This window comes from Triturus cristatus, chromosome 7, assembly GCF_964204655.1.
Source record: "Triturus cristatus chromosome 7, aTriCri1.1, whole genome shotgun sequence".
NCBI lineage: Eukaryota > Metazoa > Chordata > Amphibia > Caudata > Salamandridae > Triturus > Triturus cristatus.
In genome coordinates, this window is record NC_140590.1 from 16,608,286 (window position 1) to 16,632,102 (window position 23,817).

Sequence of the window (23,817 nt, forward strand, 5' to 3'; positions counted from 1 at the left end):
GGGATTGAAAGCTGACAAGGATGCTAAGGGTTAAATCGCCTTCCTCGGAGACTAGTGCAGAATTTGCATGTCACAAACTCAGTTTGTTAATGCGGATTTGGACAGATGTACTTCTAATCCGCAAGTCAAAGTGTCAGGCCCCGCTTAGATGGCTTAAAGTGTTAGTGTGCCTTCTGCAGAGATGCGTGTGCAACCCTTGCTCGCCGGCTTGAAAAACAAGAAAGCTAGATTGGTTAATACCCCTGCGGCACTAATCCGTGGTTACTCTGGAGTGGAACACAAACACTGTACCCGTGTGAGATGGGAAGGAGACATATTATTTATTGCCCTTAGTCCCTGTGAGATTGTGAGTGATGCAAACTCCGCCTCTAGTCTGTAAAACAAGTCCGGCTTTGGAAGCGCAGAGGCCGCAATCACCAATGTCTGTTGGAACCAAGATTTCGGCGTTGAAGGTGAAAAAGGAAACATTTGTGCGTGGGGGTGTGGGGGGGGGGTGTAATAAATCAGGGAAGGGAGAACAAAGGGCGCGCGCACAGATGCCCCCCGTGGCCCGCGGGCGGCCGCCACACGTGGGTATGTTTGTGTACACTTTGCACACAGTGTCCGGAGAACGGAGGGGGTCGAACGACGAACGCAATTAAGAGTCTAAAAACCAGCGACGAACACAGGCGATAAGAGGAGGGTTGAGCGGGCGACGCAGGGGACCAGCAGCGCTTGACACTGGTGTCTACAGATATTTCATTTCTGGGCACATCTCTCGTGGGCTGTGCAGGGTCGGGGCAGCGAGGTAAGGCAAAGTTATTTTATCCCATCGCCACCCACGGAAAGGTCTTTACACACAGCAGCCCCCGGAGGCCGCCCCTGGGATTACTCTCCAGGGGGATTAAATCCTCTCCGAGCCCCTTAACCCATCACGGCCTCGGCTGGCGCCGGTGCGGGAGGGAGGGCGGAACATCGGCGGAACGGGTCCCTTGGTCTCCAGAGCAGTCAGGCCGGCCGGCGCCGATGCAGAGCCCTCCGGGCGGTCACTCGTGGGAGCTGCTCGGCCGACACCCATCCTACTACGGCACCGACGAGGCGCCCAGGCGATGCCCTGACTACCGAGGGATTCACTCTCTACCGCACCCGGGCGATGCCCTGACTACCGGGGGATTCACTCTCTACCGCGCCCAGGCGATGCACTGACTACCGGGGGATTCACTCTCTACCGCACCCAGGCGAAGCACTGACTACCGGGGGATTCACTCTCTACCGCACCCAGGCGATGCACTGACTACCCGGGGATTCACTCTCTACCACACCCAGGCGATGCACTGACTACCGGGGGATTCACTCTCTACCGCACCCAGGCGATGCACTGACTACCCGGGGATTCACTCTCTACCACACCCAGGCGATGCACTGACTACCGGGGCATTCACTCTACCGCACCCAGGCGATGCACTGACTACCGGGGGATTCACTCTTTACCGCGCCCAGGCGAGGCTCTGACTACCGGGGGATTCACTCTCTACCGCACCCAGGCGATGCACTGACTACCGGGGGATTCACTCTACCACGCCCAGGCGATGCACTGACTACCGGGGGATTCACTCTCTACCGCACCCGGGCGATGCACTGACTACCCGGAGATTCACTCTCTACCACACCCGGGCGATGCACTGACTACCCGGGGATTCACTCTCTACCACACCCACGCGATGCACTGACTACCCGGGGATTCACTCTCTAACGCACCCAGGCGATGCACTGACTACCGGGGGATTCACTCTACCACGCCCAGGCGATGCACTGACTACCGGGGGATTCACTCTACCGCACCCAGGCGAAGCACTGACTACCCGGGGATTCACTCTCTACCACACCCACGCGATGCACTGACTACCGGGGGATTCACTCTCTACCGCACCCGGGCGATGCACTGACTACCGGGGCATTCACTCTCTACCACACCCGGGCGATGCACTGACTACCGAGGGATTCACTCTCTACCGCACCCAGGCGATGCACTAACTACCCGGGGATTCACTCTCTACCGCACCCAGGCGATGCACTGACTACCGAGGGATTCACTCTCTACCGCACCCAGGCGATGCACTGACTACCGGGGGATTCACTCTCTACCGCACCCAGGCGATGCACTGACTACCGGGGCATTCACTCTCTACCGCACCCGGGCGATGCACTGACTACCGGGGCATTCACTCTCTACCGCACCCGGGCGATGCACTGACTACCCGGGGATTCACTCTCTACCACACCCGGGCGATGCACTGACTACCGGGGCATTCACTCTCTACCGCACCCGGGCGATGCACTGACTACCCGGGGATTCACTCTCTACCACACCCGGGCGATGCACTGACTACCGAGGGATTCACTCTCTACCGCACCCAGGCGATGCACTGACTACCCGGGGATTCACTCTCTACCGCACCCAGGCGATGCACTGACTACCGAGGGATTCACTCTCTACCGCACCCAGGCAATGCACTGACTACCGGGGGATTCACTCTCTACCGCACCCGGGCGATGCACTGACTACCGGGGCATTCACTCTCTACCGCACCCGGGCGATGCACTGACTACCCGGGGATTCACTCTCTACCACACCCGGGCGATGCACTGACTACCGAGGGATTCACTCTCTACCGCACCCAGGCGATGCACTGACTACCCGGGGATTCACTCTCTACCGCACCCAGGCGATGCACTGACTACCGGGGGATTCACTCTCTACCGCACCCAGGCGATGCACTGACTACCGGGGGATTCACTCTCTACCGCACCCAGGCGATGCACTGACTACCGGGGGATTCACTCTCTACCGCACCCGGGCGATGCACTGACTACCGGGGCATTCACTCTCTACCGCACCCGGGCGATGCACTGACTACCAGGGCATTCACTCTCTACCGCAACCAGGCGATGCACTGACTACCAGGGCATTCACTCTCTACCGCAACCAGGCGATGCACTGACTACCGGGGGATTCACTCTCTACCGCACCCGGGCGGTGCACTGACTACCGGGGCATTCACTCTCTACCGCACCCAGGCGATGCACTGACTACCGGAGCATTCACTCTCTACCGCACCCAGGCGATGCACTGACTACCGGGGGATTCACTCTCTACCGCACCCAGGCGATGCACTGACTACAGGGGCATTCACTCTCTACCGCAACCAGGCGATGCACTGACTACCAGGGCATTCACTCTCTACCGCAACCAGGCGATGCACTGACTACCAAGGGATTCACTCTCTACCGCACCCAGGCGATGCACTGACTACCGGGGGATTCACTCTCTACCGCACCCGGGCGATGCACTGACTACCGGGGCATTCACTCTCTACCGCACCCGGGCGATGCACTGACTACCAGGGCATTCACTCTCTACCGCAACCAGGCGATGCACTGACTACCAGGGCATTCACTCTCTACCGCAACCAGGCGATGCACTGACTACCGGGGGATTCACTCTCTACCGCACCCGGGCGATGCACTGACTACCGGGGCATTCACTCTCTACCGCACCCGGGCGATGCACTGACTACCGGGGCATTCACTCCCTACCGCACCCGGGCGATGCACTGACTACCGGGGCATTCACTCTCTACCGCACCCGGGCGATGCACTGACTACCGGGGCATTCACTCCCTACCGCACCCAGGCGATGCACTGACTACCGGGGTATTCACTCTCTACCGCACCCAGGCGATGCACTGACTACCAAGGGATTCACTCTCTACCGCACCCAGGCGATGCACTGACTACCGGGGCATTCACTCCCTACCGCACCCAGGTGATGCACTGACTACCGGGGCATTCACTCTACCGCACCCAGGCGATGCACTGACTACCGAGGGATTCACTCTCTACCGCACCCAGGCGATGCACTGACTACCGGGGCATTCACTCCCTACCGCACCCAGGCGATGCACTGACTACCGGGGCATTCACTCTACCGCACCCAGGCGATGCACTGACTACCGAGGGATTCACTCTCTACCGCACCCAGGCGATGCACTGACTACCGGGGCATTCACTCCCTACCGCACCCAGGCGATGCACTGACTACCGGGGCATTCACTCTACCGCACACCCAGGCGATGCACTGACTACCGAGGGATTCACTCTCTACCGCACCCAGGCGATGCACTGACTACCGGGGCATTCACTCCCTACCGCACCCAGGCGATGCACTGACTACCGGGGTATTCACTCTCTACCGAGCATTTCAACTTCCCTCAAACCCAGTGAAGGAGGGGCCAACAATACATTCGCCTTCTTGAGCACTGAGGGCCAAGAGCCACAAGGACGTCACTTCTTCTATTGCACCTGCCAAGGAAGGATGGCTAGGACATCGTGTCTTCTTAAGCACTGATCCATCACAGAGCACATGGGATCATTACGTCTTCTAGGGGATGAGGCACTAAGGAGTCCATAGGGCATTATGTCTTCTGCCACACCCTGTGACGGAAGAATAGTCAGGTCATTTGATCTTCTAAAGTACTGGTCCATGACAGAACCAGTGGGACATCTTGCCTTTTAGTGTGCTCGCTACTGAAGACTCAACAGGACGCTACATGTTCCGGTGCAGCCACCCAAGGGAAAGCCAGTGGGACAGCCTATCTCCTACAACATCAAGAGGTCACAAAGGCAGTGGGACATTTTGTCTTTCATAGCACTCAGTCAGTTGGACCAACAAGAAATCTCATCATCTTAAACATTCAGCAAAGTGGAGCCAATAGGACTTTGTATCTCTACCGCTCCCACCCAATGGGGAGTGACTAGGACAGCCCGTCTTCTAAGGCGCTTGTACATGACATGGCCAATAGAATATCCCATTTTCTATAGCATCCACCACTGTCGAATTGGACTCAACTGGACATCTGTTGCTCTGCAGCACCTATAACCCCAAAGGAATAGGGGTGCAACAACCTCCTAACAATACCTCCCCAACAACAAAGAAAACGCACAAGTTGGTTGCTTTTCCTGATGCTTCTCAGAGCCCAGCTTCACATCAGAGAAGAGAAGCTTGACTGGACAGCAAAAGACCACAACCATGACCGCTGTAAGACTCTCTCCTAAGCGCGAGGACCTTAACCCAGGCCACCGGGCTTCCACTATGTCCCGGGCCTTTGTCCGCAGCCTGCGCACTCTCTTCAACATCCTGGATGACCAGAGGACGGGGTCAGTGCACCTGTCAGAGATCGAGAGCCGCTGGGGGTGGCGGGATGGCACCGAGGGGCCTCGAGACAAAGAAGGTGGTGGTGAGGCTGTGCTTCTACCTGTGGTCCTGGACTCCTTGAGGCAAGTGGCTGCTCCTTGTGGGGGGTACCTGAGCTTTCCCCGCCTAGTGGCAGGGCTCAGGATTGCCCTTCTCCATGATGAAGAGAGGGGGAGCCAGGCCTGCTCTCCATCCTGCCCCCCAAACATCCAGGGAAGTGCCCGCGGGCTGGAGAACAGAGAGGGGGAAGTTCACCATGAGACCGACAGCCCACACCGTAAGCCTCTTCTGTTGTTTGTTGTTGAAGATAATTCTCAAGTCTGGTTCACTCATATATGTGCTTGTGTGGGATCTGCAGGTCCCAGATCGAGGAGTGGTTTAAATGATTCTTTCACCCTATGTTGGCAAAATAAGTACCGTTGAGTAACAACACGCTGAGTATTTAAATAATAGATGGATTCCAGTTTAGGCTGTGCCCAGGGGTAGTAATAGAAATAGTTCACTCTGGGAATTTCACCGCTAGGGTGGCTCGAAGCAGAGAGTGGGAACCCAAGAAAGAAGTCAGTGCTGGGTAGCCAGCGACCAGAAAACACATCTACCACTCTGAGTGTGTGCATCCTGTCTTTGAAACTCTCTTCTGGCAGCCTCTTGTTCACCGGTTATCTGTTAGTACAGGCATATTTAGACAGACTCGTGCGTGCCATTGAACTGTAACTGAGCTCTCGAGCTGAATGACTTCTTGAACGCTATTAGTGAGTGCTTCCCACTGAATGTCATGGTCATTCAAAGAACCGCACATGACTTTAGAGCAATGCAATAAACAACGAATCATGTAGTGCTCTGAAGCAGCTGCACAGAGACATGCGGCGCTCAGCAAAGCTCTGTCTGAGTAAGTCCCTCCCATGAGGTCACAGGGGCCAATGAACTGCTTTGCTTCATGCCAGCAGCCAGGCTCAGGCTCGAGAGGCGGAGAGTGTGTGCCACCAGGGGTGGTGGGGAGGGAGTCTCTGGCACTGAAAGATCTGCCAGCTGAGCGGGCATCCGCAGAGAGGGGGCTCTAAGTGCTGCAGGGGTGTGAGTCCGAGAGATGAGATGATGGGCGTGGGGGATGAGAGGAGTGTGAGAGGCATTGTGGGTGGGGTGTGGAAGGGATGAGGGGGGTCGGGGCTGCTGATAGAGGGCAGTTTTAGACTGGTAGTTAGAGTGGAGCATAGGTGGGTCTGAGCTGAGACTAGTATGAATGAAAAGTGTAGTATTGCAAGGGTGGCGTTATAGTATTACAAGTGAAGCATTATAAGTGTGGTGTTATAAGTGAAGTATTACAAGAGTAGGTTTTATAAGTGTAGTATTACAAGTGAAGCATTACAAGTGAAGTATTAGAAGAGTAGGTGTTATAACTAGTATTACAAGTGAAGCATTACAAGTGTGGTGTTATAAGGGAAGTATTACAAGTGAAGCATTATAAGTGTGGTGTTATAAGTGAAGTATTACAAGTGAAGCATTACAAGTGTAGTGTTATAAGTGAAGTATTACAAGTGAAGCATTACAAGTGTGGTGTTATAAGTGAAGTATTACAAGAGTAGGTTTTAGAAGTGTAGTATTACAAGTGAAGCATTACAAGTGAAGTATTAGAAGAGTAGGTGTTATAACTAGTATTACAAGTGAAGTATTACAAGCGTGGTGTTATAAGTGAAGTATTACAAGTGAAGCATTACAAGCGTGGTGTTATAAGTGAAGTATTACAAGTGAAGCATTACAAGTGTGGTGTTATATGTGAAGTATTACAAGAGTAGGTATTATAAGTGTAGTATTACAAGTGAAGCATTCCAAGTGAAGTAATAGAAGAGTAGGTGCTGTAACTAGTATTACAAGTGAAGCATTACAAGAGTGGTTTTATAACTGTAGTGTTTAAAGAAACTTAAACTGTATTGCAGAGGTATTATTACAAGCAAAGTATTACAAGTGTGGTGTTACAAGTGAAGTATTACAAGAGTAGGTTTTAGAAGTGTAGTATTACAAGTGAAGCATTACAAGTGTGGTGTTATAAGTGAAGTATTACAAGTGAAGCATTACAAGTGTGGTGTTATAAGTGAAGTATTACAAGAGTAGGTTTTAGAAGTGTAGTATTACAAGTGAAGCATTACAAGTGCAGTATTAGAAGAGTAGGTGTTATAACTAGTATTACAAGTGAAGCATTACAAGCGTGGTGTTATAAGTGAAGTATTACAAGTGAAGCATTACAAGTGTGGTGTTATAAGTGAAGTATTACAAGAGTAGGTTTTAGAAGTGTAGTATTACAAGTGAAGCATTACAAGTGCAGTATTAGAAGAGTAGGTGTTATAACTAGTATTACAAGTGAAGCATTACAAGCGTGGTGTTATAAGTGAAGTATTACAAGTGAAGCATTACAAGTGTGGTGTTATAAGTGAAGTATTACAAGAGTAGGTATTATAAGTGTAGTATTACAAGTGACGCATTAGAAGTAAAGTAATAGAAGAGTAGGTGTTGTAACTAGTATTACAAGTGAAGCATTACAAGTGTGGTTTTATAAAAGTAGTGTTTAAAGAAACTTAAACTTTTGCAGAGGTATTATTACAAGCAAAGTATTACAAGTGTGGTGTTATAAGTGAAGTATTACAAGTGTAGGTTTTATAAGTGTAGTATTACAAGTGAAACATTACAAGTGTGGTGTTATAAGTGAAGTATTACAAGTGAAACATTACAAGTGTGGTGTTATAAGTGTAGTATTATAAGTGAAACATTACAAGTGTGCTGTTATAAGTGAAGTATTATAAGTGTGGTGTTACACGTGAAGTATTACAAGCGTAGGTGTAATAAGTGAAGCATTACAAGAGTAGGTTTTATAAGTGTAGTATTACAAGTGAAGCATTACAAGCATGGTGTTATAACTGTAGTGTTGAAAGAAAGTTAAACTGTATTGCAGAGGTATTATTACAAGCAAAGTATTACAAGTGTGGTGTTATAAGTGAAGTATTACAAGAGTAGGTTTTATAAGTGTAGTATTACAAGTGAAACATTACAAGTGTGGTGTTATAAGTGAAGTATTACAAGTGAAACATTACAAGTGTGGTGTTATAAGTGTAGTATTACAAGTGAAACATTACAAGTGTGGTGTTATAAGTGTAGTATTATAAGTGTGTACGTGAAGTATTACAAGCGTAGGTGTAATAAGTGAAGTATTACAAGCGTAGGAGTAATAAGTGAAGTATTACAAGAGTAGGTTTTGTAAGTGTAGTATTACAAGTAAATCATTACAAGTGTAGTGTTTAAAGAAACTTAAACTGTATTGCAGAGGTATTTTTACAAGCAAAGTATTACAAGTGTGATGTTATAAGTGCGTACCGAAGAGATAGGTTTTAAATGCATAGATACCTGGTAGCGAGAGGGGCTGACATAAAAAGGGGGATGGGACTGATTCTTAACGGAGGGAAAGGGTCAGGATTAAGGGGACTTCATGACGTAATGCCTCCTCGTTATTCATACTACAAATGGGATTACGGCAGTGCAATTACATAACACATTATCAAGGTGGTAAATTACTTATTTTTTAAGCAATTGTTTTATTGAAATAAGCATGTGACGAACACCAGTGCCAGGCATTTGATTTTGATTATTTAAAGATATAGGCATTAATAGGAAGTCAGATGTTTGAAGAGTTGTAGGACAGTGGCTAGCTAGCTATTGGATGTATACGATAGTGCATACCTTAAATGTCCCCTTTACAGCTTCATATTTCTACTGTCTCAGTTTCATCATCACCATCGTTTACAGTGTAAATAATTTACACTGCCATTTAACATTCACGGTGAGAGTTAGTGACTGGTGTTAGAGTTAGTCATAAGGGAAAGAGCTGGAGTTAAGGTTAGTGGTTAGGGTCAGCTGCTAGGTATAGAAATCGGAGTAGGTGTTGGGTTAGTGGTTAGGGTTAGCTGCTAGGTATAGAAATCGGAGTAGGTGTTGGGTTAGTGGTTAGGGTTAGCTGCTATATATAGAAATCGGAGTAGGTGTTGGGTTAGTGGTTAGGGTCAGCTGCTAGGTATAGAAATCAGAGTAGGTGTTGGGTTAGTGGTTAGGGTCAGCTGCTAGGTATAGAAATCGGAGTAGGTGTTGGGTTAGTGGTTAGGGTTAGCTGCTAGGTATAGAAATCGGAGTAGGTGTTGGGTTGGTGGTTAGGGTTAGCTGCTAGGTATAGAAATCGGAGTAGGTGTTGGGTTAGTGGTTAGGGTTAGCTGCTATGTATAGAAATCAGAGTAGGTGTTGGGTTAGTGGTTAGGGTTAGCTGCTATGTATAGAAATCGGAGTAGGTGTTGGGTTGGTGGTTAGGGTTAGCTGCTAGGTGTTGGGTTAGTGGTTAGGGTCAGCTGCTAGGTATAGAAATCGGAGTAGGTGTTGGGTTAGTGGTTAGGGTCAGCTGCTAGGTAAAGAAATCGGAGTAGGTGTTGGGTTGGTGGTTAGGGTCAGCTGCTAGGTATAGAAATCGGAGTAGGTGTTGGGTTAGTGGTTAGGGTCAGCTGCTAGGTATAGAAATCGGAGTAGGTGTTGGGTTAGTGGTTAGGGTTAGCTGCTAGGTATAGAAATCGGAGTAGGTGTTGGGTTAGTGGTTAGGGTTAGCTGCTATGTATAGAAATCGGAGTAGGTGTTGGGTTAGTTGATAGGGTTAGCTGCTATGTATAGAAATCGGAGTAGGTGTTGGGTTAGTGGTTAGGGTTAGCTGCTAGGTATAGAAATCGGAGTAGGTGTTGGGTTGGTGGTTAGGGTTAGCTGCTAGGTATAGAAATCGGAGTAGGTGTTGGGTTGGTGGTTAGGGTTAGCTGCTAGGTATAGAAATCGGAGTAGGTACTGGGTTAGTGGTTAGGGTTAGCTGCTAGGTATAGAAATCGGAGTAGCTGTTGGGTTAGTGGTTAGGGTCAGCTGCTAGGTATAGAAATCGCAGTAGGTGTTGGGTTAGTGGTTAGGGTTAGCTGCTAGGTATAGAAATCGTAGTAGGTGTTGGGTTAGTGGTTAGGGTCAGCCGCTAGGTATAGAAATCGGAGTAGGTGTTGGGTTAGTGGTTAGGGTTAGCTGCTAGGTATAGAAATCGGAGTAGGTGTTGGGTTGGTGGTTAGGGTTAGCTGCTAGGTATAGAAATCGGAGTAGGTACTGGGTTAGTGGTTAGGGTCAGCTGCTAGGTATAGAAATCGGAGTAGCTGTTGGGTTAGTGGTTAGGGTCAGCTGCTAGGTATAGAAATCGGAGTAGGTGTTGGGTTAGTGGTTAGGGTTAGCTGCTAGGTAAAGAAATCGGAGTAGGTGTTGGGTTAGTGGTTAGGGTCAGCTGCTAGGTATAGAAATCGGAGTAGGTGTTGGGTTAGTGGTTAGGGTCAGCTGCTAGGTATAGAAATCGGAGTAGGTGTTGGGTTAGTTGTTAGGGTTAGCTGCTATGTATAGAAATCGGAGTAGGTGTTGGGTTAGTGGTTAGGGTTAGCTGCTAGGTATAGAAATCGGAGTAGGTGTTGGGTTGGTGGTTAGGGTTAGCTGCTAGGTATAGAAATCAGAGTAGGTGTTGGGTTGGTGGTTAGGGTTAGCTGCTAGGTATAGAAATCGGAGTAGGTACTGGGTTAGTGGTTAGGGTTAGCTGCTAGGTATAGAAATCGGAGTAGCTGTTGGGTTAGTGGTTAGGGTCAGCTGCTAGGTATAGAAATCGGAGTAGGTGTTGGGTTAGTGGTTAGGGTTAGCTGCTAGGTATAGAAATCGTAGTAGGTGTTGGGTTAGTGGTTAGGGTCAGCCGCTAGGTATAGAAATCGTAGTAGGTGTTGGGTTAGTGGTTAGGGTCAGCCGCTAGGTATAGAAATCGGAGTAGGTGTTGGGTTAGTGGTTAGGGTTAGCTGCTAGGTATAGAAATCGTAGTAGGTGTTGGGTTAGTGGTTAGGGTCAGCCGCTAGGTATAGAAATCGGAGTAGGTGTTGGGTTAGTGGTTAGGGTCAGCTGCTAGGTATAGAAATCGGAGTAGGTGTTGGGTTAGTGGTTAGGGTCAGCTGCTAGGTATAGAAATCGGAGTAGGTGTTGGGTTAGTTGTTAGGGTTAGCTGCTATGTATAGAAATCGGAGTAGGTGTTGGGTTAGTGGTTAGGGTTAGCTGCTAGGTATAGAAATCGGAGTAGGTGTTGGGTTGGTGGTTAGGGTTAGCTGCTAGGTATAGAAATCAGAGTAGGTGTTGGGTTGGTGGTTAGGGTTAGCTGCTAGGTATAGAAATCGGAGTAGGTACTGGGTTAGTGGTTAGGGTTAGCTGCTAGGTATAGAAATCGGAGTAGCTGTTGGGTTAGTGGTTAGGGTCAGCTGCTAGGTATAGAAATCGGAGTAGGTGTTGGGTTAGTGGTTAGGGTTAGCTGCTAGGTATAGAAATCGTAGTAGGTGTTGGGTTAGTGGTTAGGGTCAGCCGCTAGGTATAGAAATCGGAGTAGGTGTTGGGTTAGTGGTTAGGGTTAGCTGCTAGGTATAGAAATCGGAGTAGGTGTTGGGTTGGTGGTTAGGGTTAGCTGCTAGGTATAGAAATCGGAGTAGGTGCTGGGTTAGTGGTTAGGGTCAGCTGCTAGGTATAGAAATCGGAGTAGCTGTTGGGTTAGTGGTTAGGGTCAGCTGCTAGGTATAGAAATCGGAGTAGGCGTTGGGTTAGTGGTTAGGGTTAGCTGCTAGGTATAGAAATCGGAGTAGGTGTTGGGTTAGTGGTTAGGGTCAGCTGCTAGGTATAGAATTCGGAGTAGGTGTTGGGTTAGTGGTTAGGGTTAGCTGCTAGGTATAGAAATCGGAGTAGGTGTTGGGTTAGTGGTTAGGGTTAACTGCTAGGTATAGAAATTGAAGTAGGTATTATGTATAGAAATCGAAGTAGCTGTTGGGTTAGTGGTTGGGGATAGGAGTTAGGTCTGGAAGTTGTGTTCTGTGTTGGTTTGTCATAATTAGGCGTTAGAGGTAGGTGGTTCGGGATAAGATGTTGGTTAAGGGTTTGCGGTTAAGTGTTGGGTAGGTAGTTACTGTAAGGGTTAGGACGGGAGGTAGGTCTAGGAGCTAAGGTCATGGTTAAGGTTGAGATTAGAGTTAGCATATCCAGGAGTTTGGGTTAGGGCTTAAGGACTCAGCCAGCAATATTTTGATTAGGAGGTAGGTGTAAGAGTTAGTGAGTAGAGTAAGGGTTAGGAGTTAGAGTTTGGGGTAGGGATTGCGGTTTAGGTTAGAGTTAGGTCTTGGAGTTGGGGTTAGTGCTTAGGGATATAGCTAGTGTTAGGACTTAGAAGTAAGAGTTAGGTTAATGGTTAGTTTAAGTGTTAGGAGTTAGGTCTGTGAGTTGGAGTAGGGATTAGTGGTTAAGGAGCTAATAACAACGAGTCATTGACAGTGTAATGGTGAAGATGTGACGGTAAAGCACATAAGGTGTGGCACTGATGTGGTAGTGGGATGAAAGGTGGGGAACAAGGTAAATATTGAGGCTTTAGTGGTGATTAGGATAGTGAAATAAATTCCATCTGTGCACAAACATAAACAACTGGTGGTCTGCATGTAATGCGGATCCATTTACCTCATTCAAAGTCACTCGCCTCTTCTCTGGTCTACCCGACAGGTTATTTATCTCTAATTCCTACTCTTGTCTCTCAGTGCTTCCTGTATTTTTATCTCCTTCCTTCTCAGTATCTTTCTTTCTCAGTTCTTCCTGTGGTACCTCTTGAGCATGTCTCTCCCTCCTCTATCCCTCCAGTTGGCTCACCTCTTCTTCTTCTGTCTCATTCCATCTTCTCCGTCTTTTTTTTGCTCTTTATATCCCATTCTTTCACTCTGTCTTGTTGTATCTCTTTCGCTCACTCTTTCTGTAAATATAATGACTTCTCTTCCCCATCGTCTCCATTTTGTACTGCTGCTGTGTGTCTCCATCTCTATGTATGTCTATCTTGTTTTTCTCTCTTTTCCCCTGCTCTCTCTAAGTCTATTTCAGTCGGCCTCTCTCGGTCTCTGTGACTCTTTGTCTCTCTCCCTCTCTTTGACAGATTGATTCTCTCTCGCACTCTGTCTCTCTGTATCTCAGTCTCTCGCTGCTCTTTCTCTCTTTTCCTTACTCTCTCGCAATATTACTTACTTGATCTCTCTACTTTTCTGTCTTTCATCCTTAAATGCTTATCACACCCTCTGTCGGACTATTCTCTCTCTATGTCTCTCTCCAATCTTTCTTCGTATCTCTCTCTCTCTCTCTCCCTCTGTTGGTCTCTCTGTCTTTCTTTCATCTCTCTCAGTTCATAGTACCTCTCTCTTCGAGTGCTCGCTCTCCACTCCTTCCATTGTTTGTAGCTCCTGTTTTAGCTCTCTCCCTTGCGCCTCTTCGGCCTCACCAAATTATTGCAGCCTCTAACATCCTCAGTGTATTTCCCACATTTTAGGATAGGTGGGGTGTGGGTGGAGCTGTATCCCTATCACAGACTGAGCTGAGCCCTACAACAGGAAGGTGTCTCAACCAGCATGGGCGGACTGGATTCCCAAAAGGATTTCGCTTCAGATAATCCGAACGGATTGGAAGTGTGTAATAATCTCATGGTGTGGGGTGAGGGGAGGCCAAGACATGCCCCACCCTAAACACGTTAGCACTCATTCATTGAGTCACTCACTGCACTCACTTTGCAGTCATCCATTCACTCACTACATTCACCCACTCTCTCTCTCCGCACTCTCTTTCTGTCTACTGCCTGCGCCCCCTTTCTTTCTCTTTCTTGCCCACCCCTCTCTGTCTTCTGCCCACGCCCCCCCCCCCGTTTTTTTTCTTTCTTTTCCTAAATAAATACAAAGGGCAGAGAGAGAGGAAGTTGGGAGATGTAAGGACTTCAGAGAGGGTGTAGGTATGAGGAACTGAAGAGAGATACAAATATGAAGATAGTCAAGGGCAAGTCAGAAAAGAGCAGGCTGTAAGAGTTGACACAGCAAAGCTGGACAAAATGAAAGAGAATAATGGAGACGGAAGGGAAAGAGAGGGAAGGAATGGACTGGAAACCTAGGAGATAGGAGGAAGTTAAAAGAGAAGAAAGGAGAGGAGAGGAGAAAAGAGATGGAATGAAAGCGAAAGATAAGAAAAGGGGTGGAAAGGCAGAAGGTGAAGAAAGAGTAAAGAGCAGAGAGAAAAGGAGTGGGGGCAGGAGTCTGGCCCCCGGCCTGCCTCCTCGAAAGCTCGGACACAGTCCTTAATATCCAATAATCATGTCTTCGCCCTGCCTCTTCCTGTCCCTGCCCTCTGACCCCTGCCTCACCCTGCCCTCCCGGTGGCTCTCCTAAGCCCCCCGTTGATCCCCGCCCTGTTCATCTCCGCCCCCGCGCCACCCTGCCTCTGTCCCCGCCGTGCCCGGGATCGGCTGGCTCATTGTCCGCTAATCCGGCGCCCGTGGCCGCCGCCCTGGGCCGCTGCCCTGGGCCGCTGCTAGTCCAGGCCCAGGGGGGCCGGGATAATCCGGGGATCCGTGCGTCAGCTCGAGTGTCTGCGGCAAGAGACACATCCGGCAGGGAGAGTGGGGGCCCGAGCGCTGAACCCCAGTGACCCGGGTAAAATGCGGTACATTGGCGTCCTAAACCCCACCTTGACCCCATATCTCACAGCAAGGACTTCGCTCGTCCGGAAAATGTTCTATTTGTAGTTTTTTTTTTTTCAACAAGACAGAATTGGTTGGATCTGAAAATCAGTACAACAGTTGATAAAACGGTACCCTCGCACATTCACTCAGTCCATCAGTTGATAAAACGGTACCCTCGCACATTCACTCAGTCCATCAGCTGATACCACGGTACCCAAGCACATTCACTCAGTCCATCAGCTGATACCACGGTACCCTCGCACATTCACTCAGTCCATCAGCTGATACCACGGTACCCTCGCACATTCACTCAGTCCATCAGTTGATAAAACGGAACCGTCCATCAGTTGATAAAACAGAACCCTCGCACATTCACTCAGTCCATCAGTTGATAAAACGGAACCCTCGCACATTCACTCAGTCCATCAGCTGATACCACGGTACCCTCGCACATTCACTCAGTCCATCAGCTGATACGACGGTACCCTCGCACATTCACTCAGTCCATCAGCTGATACGACGGTACCCTCGCACATTCACTCAGTCCATCAGTTGATACGACGGTACCCTCGCACATTCACTCAGTACATCAGCTGATACCACGGTACCCTCGCACATTCACTCAGTCCATCAGCTGATACGACGGTACCCTCGCACATTCACTCAGTACATCAGCTGATACCACGGTACCCTCGCACATTCATTCAGTGTGTGCGAGGGCAAAGCCCTGGCTGCTGTCTTTCTTTGTGTCTTGCCCCCCAGCATCCAGACACCCCACCTTGGGTATTATTCTCCTAATAAACTCACATAAGTGTCCTACGGACACCTAGAGTCACCGGGGCGACCAGGAGTCTGGATCCAACCCCTGCTGTCGTTGCTGTTCTAATCTGGTCCTTTCAGACATCCCAAAACCCGATATCACATTCAGAGCCCATTGGACCTCTTTGAACAGTGCTTGCTTGAATGACCCTGAAAAAACGAAAGACAAGCGGCGTTTGGCAAAAGACGAACAGTTGGTTTGATTCAACCCTTCGGCCAGGGGCACAGGTACAGGGGCACAGGTACAGGGGCACAGATGCAGGGGCACAGGTACAGGGGCACAGATGCAGGGGCACAGGTACAGGGGCACAGGTGCAGGGGCACAGGTACAGGGGCACAGGTACAGGGGCACAGGTGCAGGGGCACAGATGCAGGGGCACAGGTACAGGGGCACAGGTACAGGGGCACAGATGCAGGGGCACAGGTACAGGGGCACAGGTACAGGGGCACAGATGCAGGGGCACAGGTACAGAAGCGGGTCTGAGGACTGTCTCAAGGCACAATACATCTCAGCGAGTCTTTATAAGTTTCTGGGCATCATAAAAATACTTCCTGCCATCCTTGTTTGGTAAAAGAATGTGTGCCTTGTGTGCAGAGTCATAAATAGGGCCCCTGATAACAAAGGCAGGTGGGCCTCGACCTTGCATGGATACAGTGGGGGCTGGGGGTAACGTGGCCAGATGCCTGGCATGAGGGACACGGGATCACTGGGTGTATTGTGTGTGTTGTGTCCTGATTGGTTATGTGTTCCTACATTTCTGTGGCATGTGTGCTTTATTGGGGCCAATCTCCCTGGACCATTGTGGTGTCGCTGCGCTTATCTGGGGGATGGACCTGGGTTTCCTGTTTGCGTGTTCGTCTGCCGGCTATGTGCCACCCCACCTATAACCTTTGCCTACTGTACCCTTTGCCTACTGTCCTGCTGCCTGGATATTTCTTTTTCTCTGCAGCGCAGGAAAAAATTAGTTGTTTATTCCTATTCACTTTCCTGACCCCTTCAGCAGCTGCTTATCACACCAGGCTGTGACACAAACTTTGACTAATGGAGTAGGTAAGATAATGTGTTACTATTAGTTTTTCTTGTTAAAATCTGCCCAGGCCCAGCAGGACACATACCTCGTGTGCGCTTCATTTAAACAGTTTTTATCCTTATCATGGCCGATGCAGGACAACATTAAGACAATAAAAGATGCCCGGATAACGCTGGTGATTAATGATCCTGCTGGAGAGCAATCCTTTGTCTGTTAGTAGTTTTTAAATGCAGATGAACTGTGTTTTATGTGGAAGCTCAGTGGGTTACTGCCTTTGTCACAGAGCTCCTTGTGTTACTTGCAGTTCAGAAGTTACAATCCTAACATAGGACAGTGACCAATGAACTGTCATCAAAGCGCTACAGACAAACATGAAGCGTATAGTTAGAACTTCACTTTTTTTGTTTTGTGATATAGTTAGAACTTTCCCAGTCTTTCATTATTCTAATGTTGCTAAAATGAGTATGTTTGGGCAGATATACATTTTTATCAGTAAAGCTGACCCCCGTGGAATACTCTTTAAATCCTAAGGTTGTGTTTCCCCAGACCAAACCCTCTTGAAATATCCGGCCCACCAGTATGGATGACATGTGATTCATACACCTTGTAATCCTCATTGGTTTATGTGACATTCCCTATAGACTGATTTACATACTTGCATGACTCATTGTCTCTGTATAATGTGTGCGTGGTGTAAAGTACTGACACACACTACACTGATATGAGTAGCACTATACAACAAATGAAATGCATACGAGAGAGGGGCTACACAAAGATGAGGGGCACTGTTGGAGGGTGGCAGTGAGGGAATCCGAGGAAGAGGTCATGGGGTGCAGGGGGGAGCCAGGGAGACATGAGGGGCACTGGTGGAGGGTGGTAGTGAGGGAATCCGAGGAGGAGGTCATGAGGGGGAGGGGCAACAGAGAGATGAGGGGCACTGGTGGAGGGTGGTAGTGAGGGAATCCGAGGAGAAGGTCATGAGGGGGAGGGGCAACAGAGAGATGAGGGGCACTGGTGGAGGGTGGTAGTGAGGGAATCCGAGGAGGAGGTCATGAGGGGGAGGGGCTATGGGAGATGAGGGACACTTGTGGCGTGTGGTAGTGAGAGAGTCTGAAGAGAAGGTCATGAGGGGGAGGGGCTATGGGGAGATGAAGGGCACTTGTGGCGTGTGGCAGTGAGGGAATCCGAGGAGGAGGTCAATAGGGGGGCCATGAAGGGATGAGGGGCACTGTTGGAAGGTGGTTGTAAAGGTATTTACGGAGAAAGAGGTTATTGGTGTGGCGCCAAAAAAGACTTTCGCATCAGCGCTGAAGCCGGCCTGGACATGGCCTTTCTGTTTTTGTTTATTGAATTAGCAGTCGGGTCATAAGGGCTACTGTGGAACATACTTTAAAGTGCGTGCTAATTATATTTACTGCTATATTCAATGTTTTAAGTTTGAAGGTGATTTTACTAATGTTTTTACCGGGAAAAATGAAAGTGGAGCCCGATGGTGCCTGATATGGGGCTGGGGCCCAAGGTCAGCTGTGAGATAAGGTGCACTGGAGAGGAGTAGTGGATAATCAAGCCTGGAAGGGAGTGCGTTGCAGAGTCCAGGGTCAGGTGGAGGTAGTAATGAAGAGGGATTCCCCCTGAAGGCTCGCACAGAGGGAGCCTGTAAGGGAGTGCGTTGCAGAGTCTGGGGTCAGGTGGAGGTAGTAATGAAGAGGGATTCCCCCTGAAGGCTCGCAGAGAGGGAGCCTATAAGGGAGTGCGTTGCAGAGTCCGGGGTCAGGTGGAGGTAGTAATGAAGAGGGATTCCCCCTGAAGGCTCGCAGAGAGGGAGCCTGTAAGGGAGAGTGTTGCAGAGTCCGGGGTCAGGTGGAGGTAGTAATGAAGAGGGATTCTCCCTGAAGGCTGGCACAGAGGGAGCCTGTAAGGGAGTGCGTTGCAGAGTCAGGGGTCAGGTGGAGGTAGTAATGAAGAGGGATTCCCCCTGAAGGCTCGCAGAGAGGGAGCCTGTAAGGGAGAGTGTTGCAGAGTCCGGGGTCAGGTGGAGGTAGTAATGAAGAGGGATTCCCCCTGAAGGCTCGCACAGAGGGAGCCTGTAAGGGAGTGCGTTGCAGAGTCCGGGGTCAGGTGGAGGTAGTAATGAAGAGGGAAGGCTCGCACAGAGGGAGCCTGTAAGGGAGTGCGCTGCAGAGTCCGGGGTCAGGTGGAGGTAGTAATGAAGAGGGATTCTCCCTGAAGGCTCGCACAGAGGGAGCCTGTAAGGGAGTGCGCTGCAGAGTCCGGGGTCAGGTGGAGGTAGTAATGAAGAGGGATTCTCCCTGAAGGATCGCACAGAGGGAGCCTGTAAGGGAGTGCGTTGCAGAGTCTGGGGTCAGGTGGAGGTAGTAATGAAGAGGGATTCTCCCTGAAGGCTCGCACAGAGGGAGCCTGTAAGGGAGTGCGTTGCAGAGTCAGGGGTCAGGTGGAGGTAGTAATGAAGAGGGATTCCCCCTGAAGGCTCGCAGAGAGGGAGCCTGTAAGGGAGAGTGTTGCAGAGTCCGGGGTCAGGTGGAGGTAGCAATGAAGAGGGATTCTACCTGAAGGCTGGCACAGAGGGAGCCTGTAAGGGAGTGCGTTGCAGAGTCCGGGGTCAGGTGGAGGTAGTAATGAAGAGGGATTCCCCCTGAAGGCTGGCACAGAGGGAGCCTGTAAGGGAGTGCGTTGCAGAGTCCGGGGTCAGGTGGAGGTAGTAATGAAGAGGGATTCCCCCTGAAGGCTCGCACAGAGGGAGCCTGTAAGGGAGTGCGTTGCAGAGTCTGGGGTCAGGTGGAGGTAGTAATGAAGAGGGATTCCCCCTGAAGGCTCGCAGAGAGGGAGCCTGTAAGGGAGAGTGTTGCAGAGTCCGGGGTCAGGTGGAGGTAGTAATGAAGAGGGATTCTACCTGAAGGCTGGCACAGAGGGAGCCTGTAAGGGAGAGTGTTGCAGAGTCCGGGGTCAGGTGGAGGTAGTAATGAAGAGGGATTCCCCCTGAAGGCTGGCACAGAGGTAGCCTGTAAGGGAGAGCGTTGCAGAGTCCGGGGTCAGGTGGAGGTAGTAATGAAGAGGGATTCCCCCTGAAGGCTTGCACAGAGGAAGCCTGTAAGGGAGAGCGTTGCAGAGTCCGAGGTCAGGTGGAGGTAGTAATGAAGAGGGATTCCCCCTGAAGGCTTGCACAGAGGGAGCCTGTAAGGGAGTGCGTTGCAGAGTCTGGGGTCAGGTGGAGGTAGTAATGAAGAGGGATTCCCCCTGAAGGCTCGCACAGAGGGAGCCTGTAAGGGAGTGCGTTGCAGAGTCTGGGGTCAGGTGGAGGTAGTAATGAAGAGGGATTCTCCCTGAAGGCTCGCACAGAGGGAGCCTGTAAGGGAGTGCGTTGCAGAGTCAGGGGTCAGGTGGAGGTAGTAATGAAGAGGGATTCTCCCTGAAGGCTCGCACAGAGGGAGCCTGTAAGGGAGTGCGTTGCAGAGTCAGGGGTCAGGTGGAGGTAGTAATGAAGAGGGATTCTCCCTGAAGGCTCGCACAGAGGGAGCCTGTAAGGGAGTGCGTTGCAGAGTCAGGGGTCAGGTGGAGGTAGTAATGAAGAGGGATTCTCCCGAAGGATCGCACAGAGGGAGTCCGAGAAGGGAGTGCGTTGCAGAGTCCGGGGTCAGGTGGAGGTAGTAATGAAGAGGGACTCTCCCGAAGGATCGCACAGAGGGAGCCTGAGAAGTGTCAGTTGCCTGATACTCCCACCTCAGAAACCTCCTCTTCCCATCAAAGGAACTTTACATAGAAAAAACACTTTTTGAGAGTGATAATATTTAGAAAGAGATTTGGCAAAGAGTGCGTTTTACTGGGCCTTGTAAGACTAAGAGATAAAGGAGGGCCCTGAAGCAGGCCTGGGTAGACATATAAACGAAAAATCGATCCCGCAATGGCCCACCCAAATGCACCCTTGGCCCACCCAAATAAAAATGCCTGCTGCCCGACCATATATCTCTGTGTCGGGGTTAATGGAGAGTTCTTGACAGGCGAGTTTGTTAATAGTGATTCGATTTCGCTCGTATATGCGAGTGCATCATTATAAACATTCCAACGTAGTGGTTAGATCAGTGTCGTTCATGCGTTATTTTTCTCATATCGTGATATAGTGAGGATATACCACGCCTCCACGCATACATGATTGATACGCATGGCGATTTGGCGCTCATAGATAAAGGAACCTTGAGCTTTCTTTACAAAAGACATGAAACAAATTGATTATTTTGGTGGCAGTCGGTGAAGACATTATGGTGGAGCTATTTGCCCTTCACCCTCATCTTTGGTTTGCTATGGTCAACTTGGCAGATAGGTAGTTCTGTCATCATAGCTCCCACCAGGGGGGAACAACCTTTACAACGCAACTTTTACAACGCACTACACTTACAACACATTTTTTACAAAGCAAAATCCATTACAACGCATTCCATTACATCGCAGGACACTACAACGCATTTTAAAAAACTACCTTTACAACGCATTCCATTACAACGCATACTACCTTTACAACGCATACCATTACAACGCATAATATTACACGACACTATCCAACACTTACCCTACTGTTGCACCCCCTGGAGTTAGAATGGTAATTTTTACCCCTATACTATCCAACACTTACCCTACTGTTGCACCCCCTGGAGTTAGAATAGTAATTTTTACCCCTATACTATCCAACACTTACCCTACTGTTGCACCCCCTGGAGTTAGAATAGTAATTTTTACCCCTATACTATCCAACACTTTCCCTACTGTTGCACCCCCTGGAGTTAGAATAGTAATTTTTACCCCTATACTATCCAACACTTACCCTACTGTTGCACCCCCTGGAGTTAGAATAGTAATTTTTACCCCTATACTATCCAATACTTACCCTACTCTTGCACCCCCTGGAGTTAGAATAGTAATTTTTACCCCTATACTATCCAACACTTTCCCTACTGTTGCACCCCCTTAAGTTAGACTAGTAATTTTTACCCCTATACTATCCAACAATTACTCTACTGTTGCACCCCCTGGAGTTAGAATAGTAATTTTTACCCCTATACTGTCCAACACTTACCCTACTGATCCACCCCCTGGAGTTAGAATAGTAATTTTTACCCCTATACTATCCAACACTTACCCTACTGTTGCACCCCCTGGAGTTAGAATAGTAATTTTTACCCCTATACTATCCAACACTTACCCTACTGTTGCACCCCTTGGAGTTAGAATAGTAATTTTTACCCCTATACTATCCAACACTTACCCTACTGTTGCACCCCCTAGAGTTAGAATAGTAATTTTTATCCCTATACTATCCAACACTTACCCTACTGTTGCACCCCCTGGAGTTAGAAAAGTAATTTTTACACCTATACTATCTAATACTTACCTTAAATGCAATTTAATATAATGCGTTGTAATGGTATGCGTTGTAAAGGTAGTAGGCGTTGTAATGGAATGCGTTGTAAAGGTAGTTTCTAAAAATGTGTTGTAGTGTCCTGCGATGTAATGGAATGCGTTGTAATGGATTTTGCGTTGTAAAAAATGCGTTGTAAAGGTATGCGTTGTAATAGCATGCGTTGTAACGTCATACATCCCCCACCAGGATCTTCAGATCCTTCAGTTTATAGTCACACGGAGCGGTTGAACCTGCGTATTATTTATTACCGTGGGGGTATTTTATAGTGTGACACGTAACCTCACTGCTACTTGGGAGCAACGTACAGTTTGAAATGTAAGTCCAGGATTACACTGTATGTAATATACAATGGCTCAGCTGAAGTTCATTTGTGCCTCATTCACACTTTAGCAGGAGGACATTGTTCCTGCATTTGCAAAAGGCTAGAATGTACTTATGTTTTGTGTACATCAGGTGTATGCAGGAACAATTTCCTCCTGCTAAAGTGTCAATGGAGTAGAAATGAACTCCAGTTGAACCATTGTACATTACATATGTTATATGATCGCTAGTATACGGGCAGATCGTGTCTTCTCGTATAGTGGCAGGGTTGTAGTGCGTCAGGAGATCAATCAACTCTGGACATGACCACTATGCGATACTTCTCACTAAGGCTCCGATGAATCATTTTTTGGTCTTTTTAGGTCGAAGCCTACCAGACAGCTGCCTGGTTGTGAAAACACTTTTTATGGGCATTCTGAAAGCTTCCCTGGGAATGAATTCCACCCAATGCTTACTATTACTTTTGTGGTTTGTAACTCACATTTTCTGACTTTCTATTTGCTGTCCAGCATGCCTTTGTCCCTCCTGTGGAGCATCACCTGTTTATCGTATTCTTCCACAAGGGCTCTCTTTCTGTGAAAAGGCCTTTAAAGTTCATTCTTATCGTGTCTCATTTGCTGTGCGTTCAGAGACAGAGGTGCAATGGCAGGCTCTGTCTTCCACAGGAGCTTGGTATTTTCTTTTCCTGATTTCAAAGTGAGAGCATTAATGTGACACACCTGCTGGGTACTGGGAAAGAAAATGTTTTAACTAGCACTCAACAACATTTAAATATCTGTAAATGAACTGTGCAAATATTTCAGAGTATATCAGAATTTGGAAACAACAAACGAAGAAGATATTTTTGTAATTCTGAAGTGCGTCCAAAGACACAAATATTTAAATTTGATCAAAACAAATCAGAACTCTAAGTGACATCATTCCCACACATTATTGTTTGTGCATTGTAGTTTTAGCTGTAAAACTGTATGTGCAAATGTAATGGTCATTTCAATTGAAAATGTGTTGTCTGTACTGGCAGTGTGCTAACACACCCTGCATACTCCACGCTAAGCTACTCAACTCTACGCCACTCCACTCTACTCCATGACACACACCTCTATGACACAACACTACATTCCACCAATCTCCACTACACAATGCCACTTCACTCTGGACCACTCTAGTCCACTCTACGACACTTCTCTCTAAGACACTTCACATCACTCCACTCTTTACAACTTTACAACACTCCATATCACCTTACTCCACTGTATGCCACTCCACACTCTGCCACTCCACTCTATGACACTTTACCCCACTCTTCGCTGTGCCATGCCATTCTGCACCACTCCACTCCTCTCTACTCCACTCTAATGCACTTTACTCCACTCTACAACACTTTACTCCA

General features: G+C 48.8%; 1 protein-coding gene across 4 annotated transcripts in view; it reads left to right on the forward strand.

The window, feature by feature from the left end:
* Positions 1-3,914: 3,914 nt before the first annotated feature.
* Positions 3,915-23,817, forward strand: part of LOC146808696 (suppressor APC domain-containing protein 2-like) — a 365,810-nt gene continuing 345,907 nt past the window's right edge. For all 4 annotated transcript variants that reach the window (XR_014966223.1, XM_085615505.1, XM_085615507.1 and 1 more), the window contains exon 1: positions 3,915-5,510. Coding sequence is in view for 3 of the 4 variants with exons in the window: in XM_085615505.1 (XP_085471631.1) it covers positions 5,069-5,510 (442 nt within the window). In the remaining variant the exon portion in view is untranslated. The remainder of the gene's footprint in view (positions 5,511-23,817) is intronic.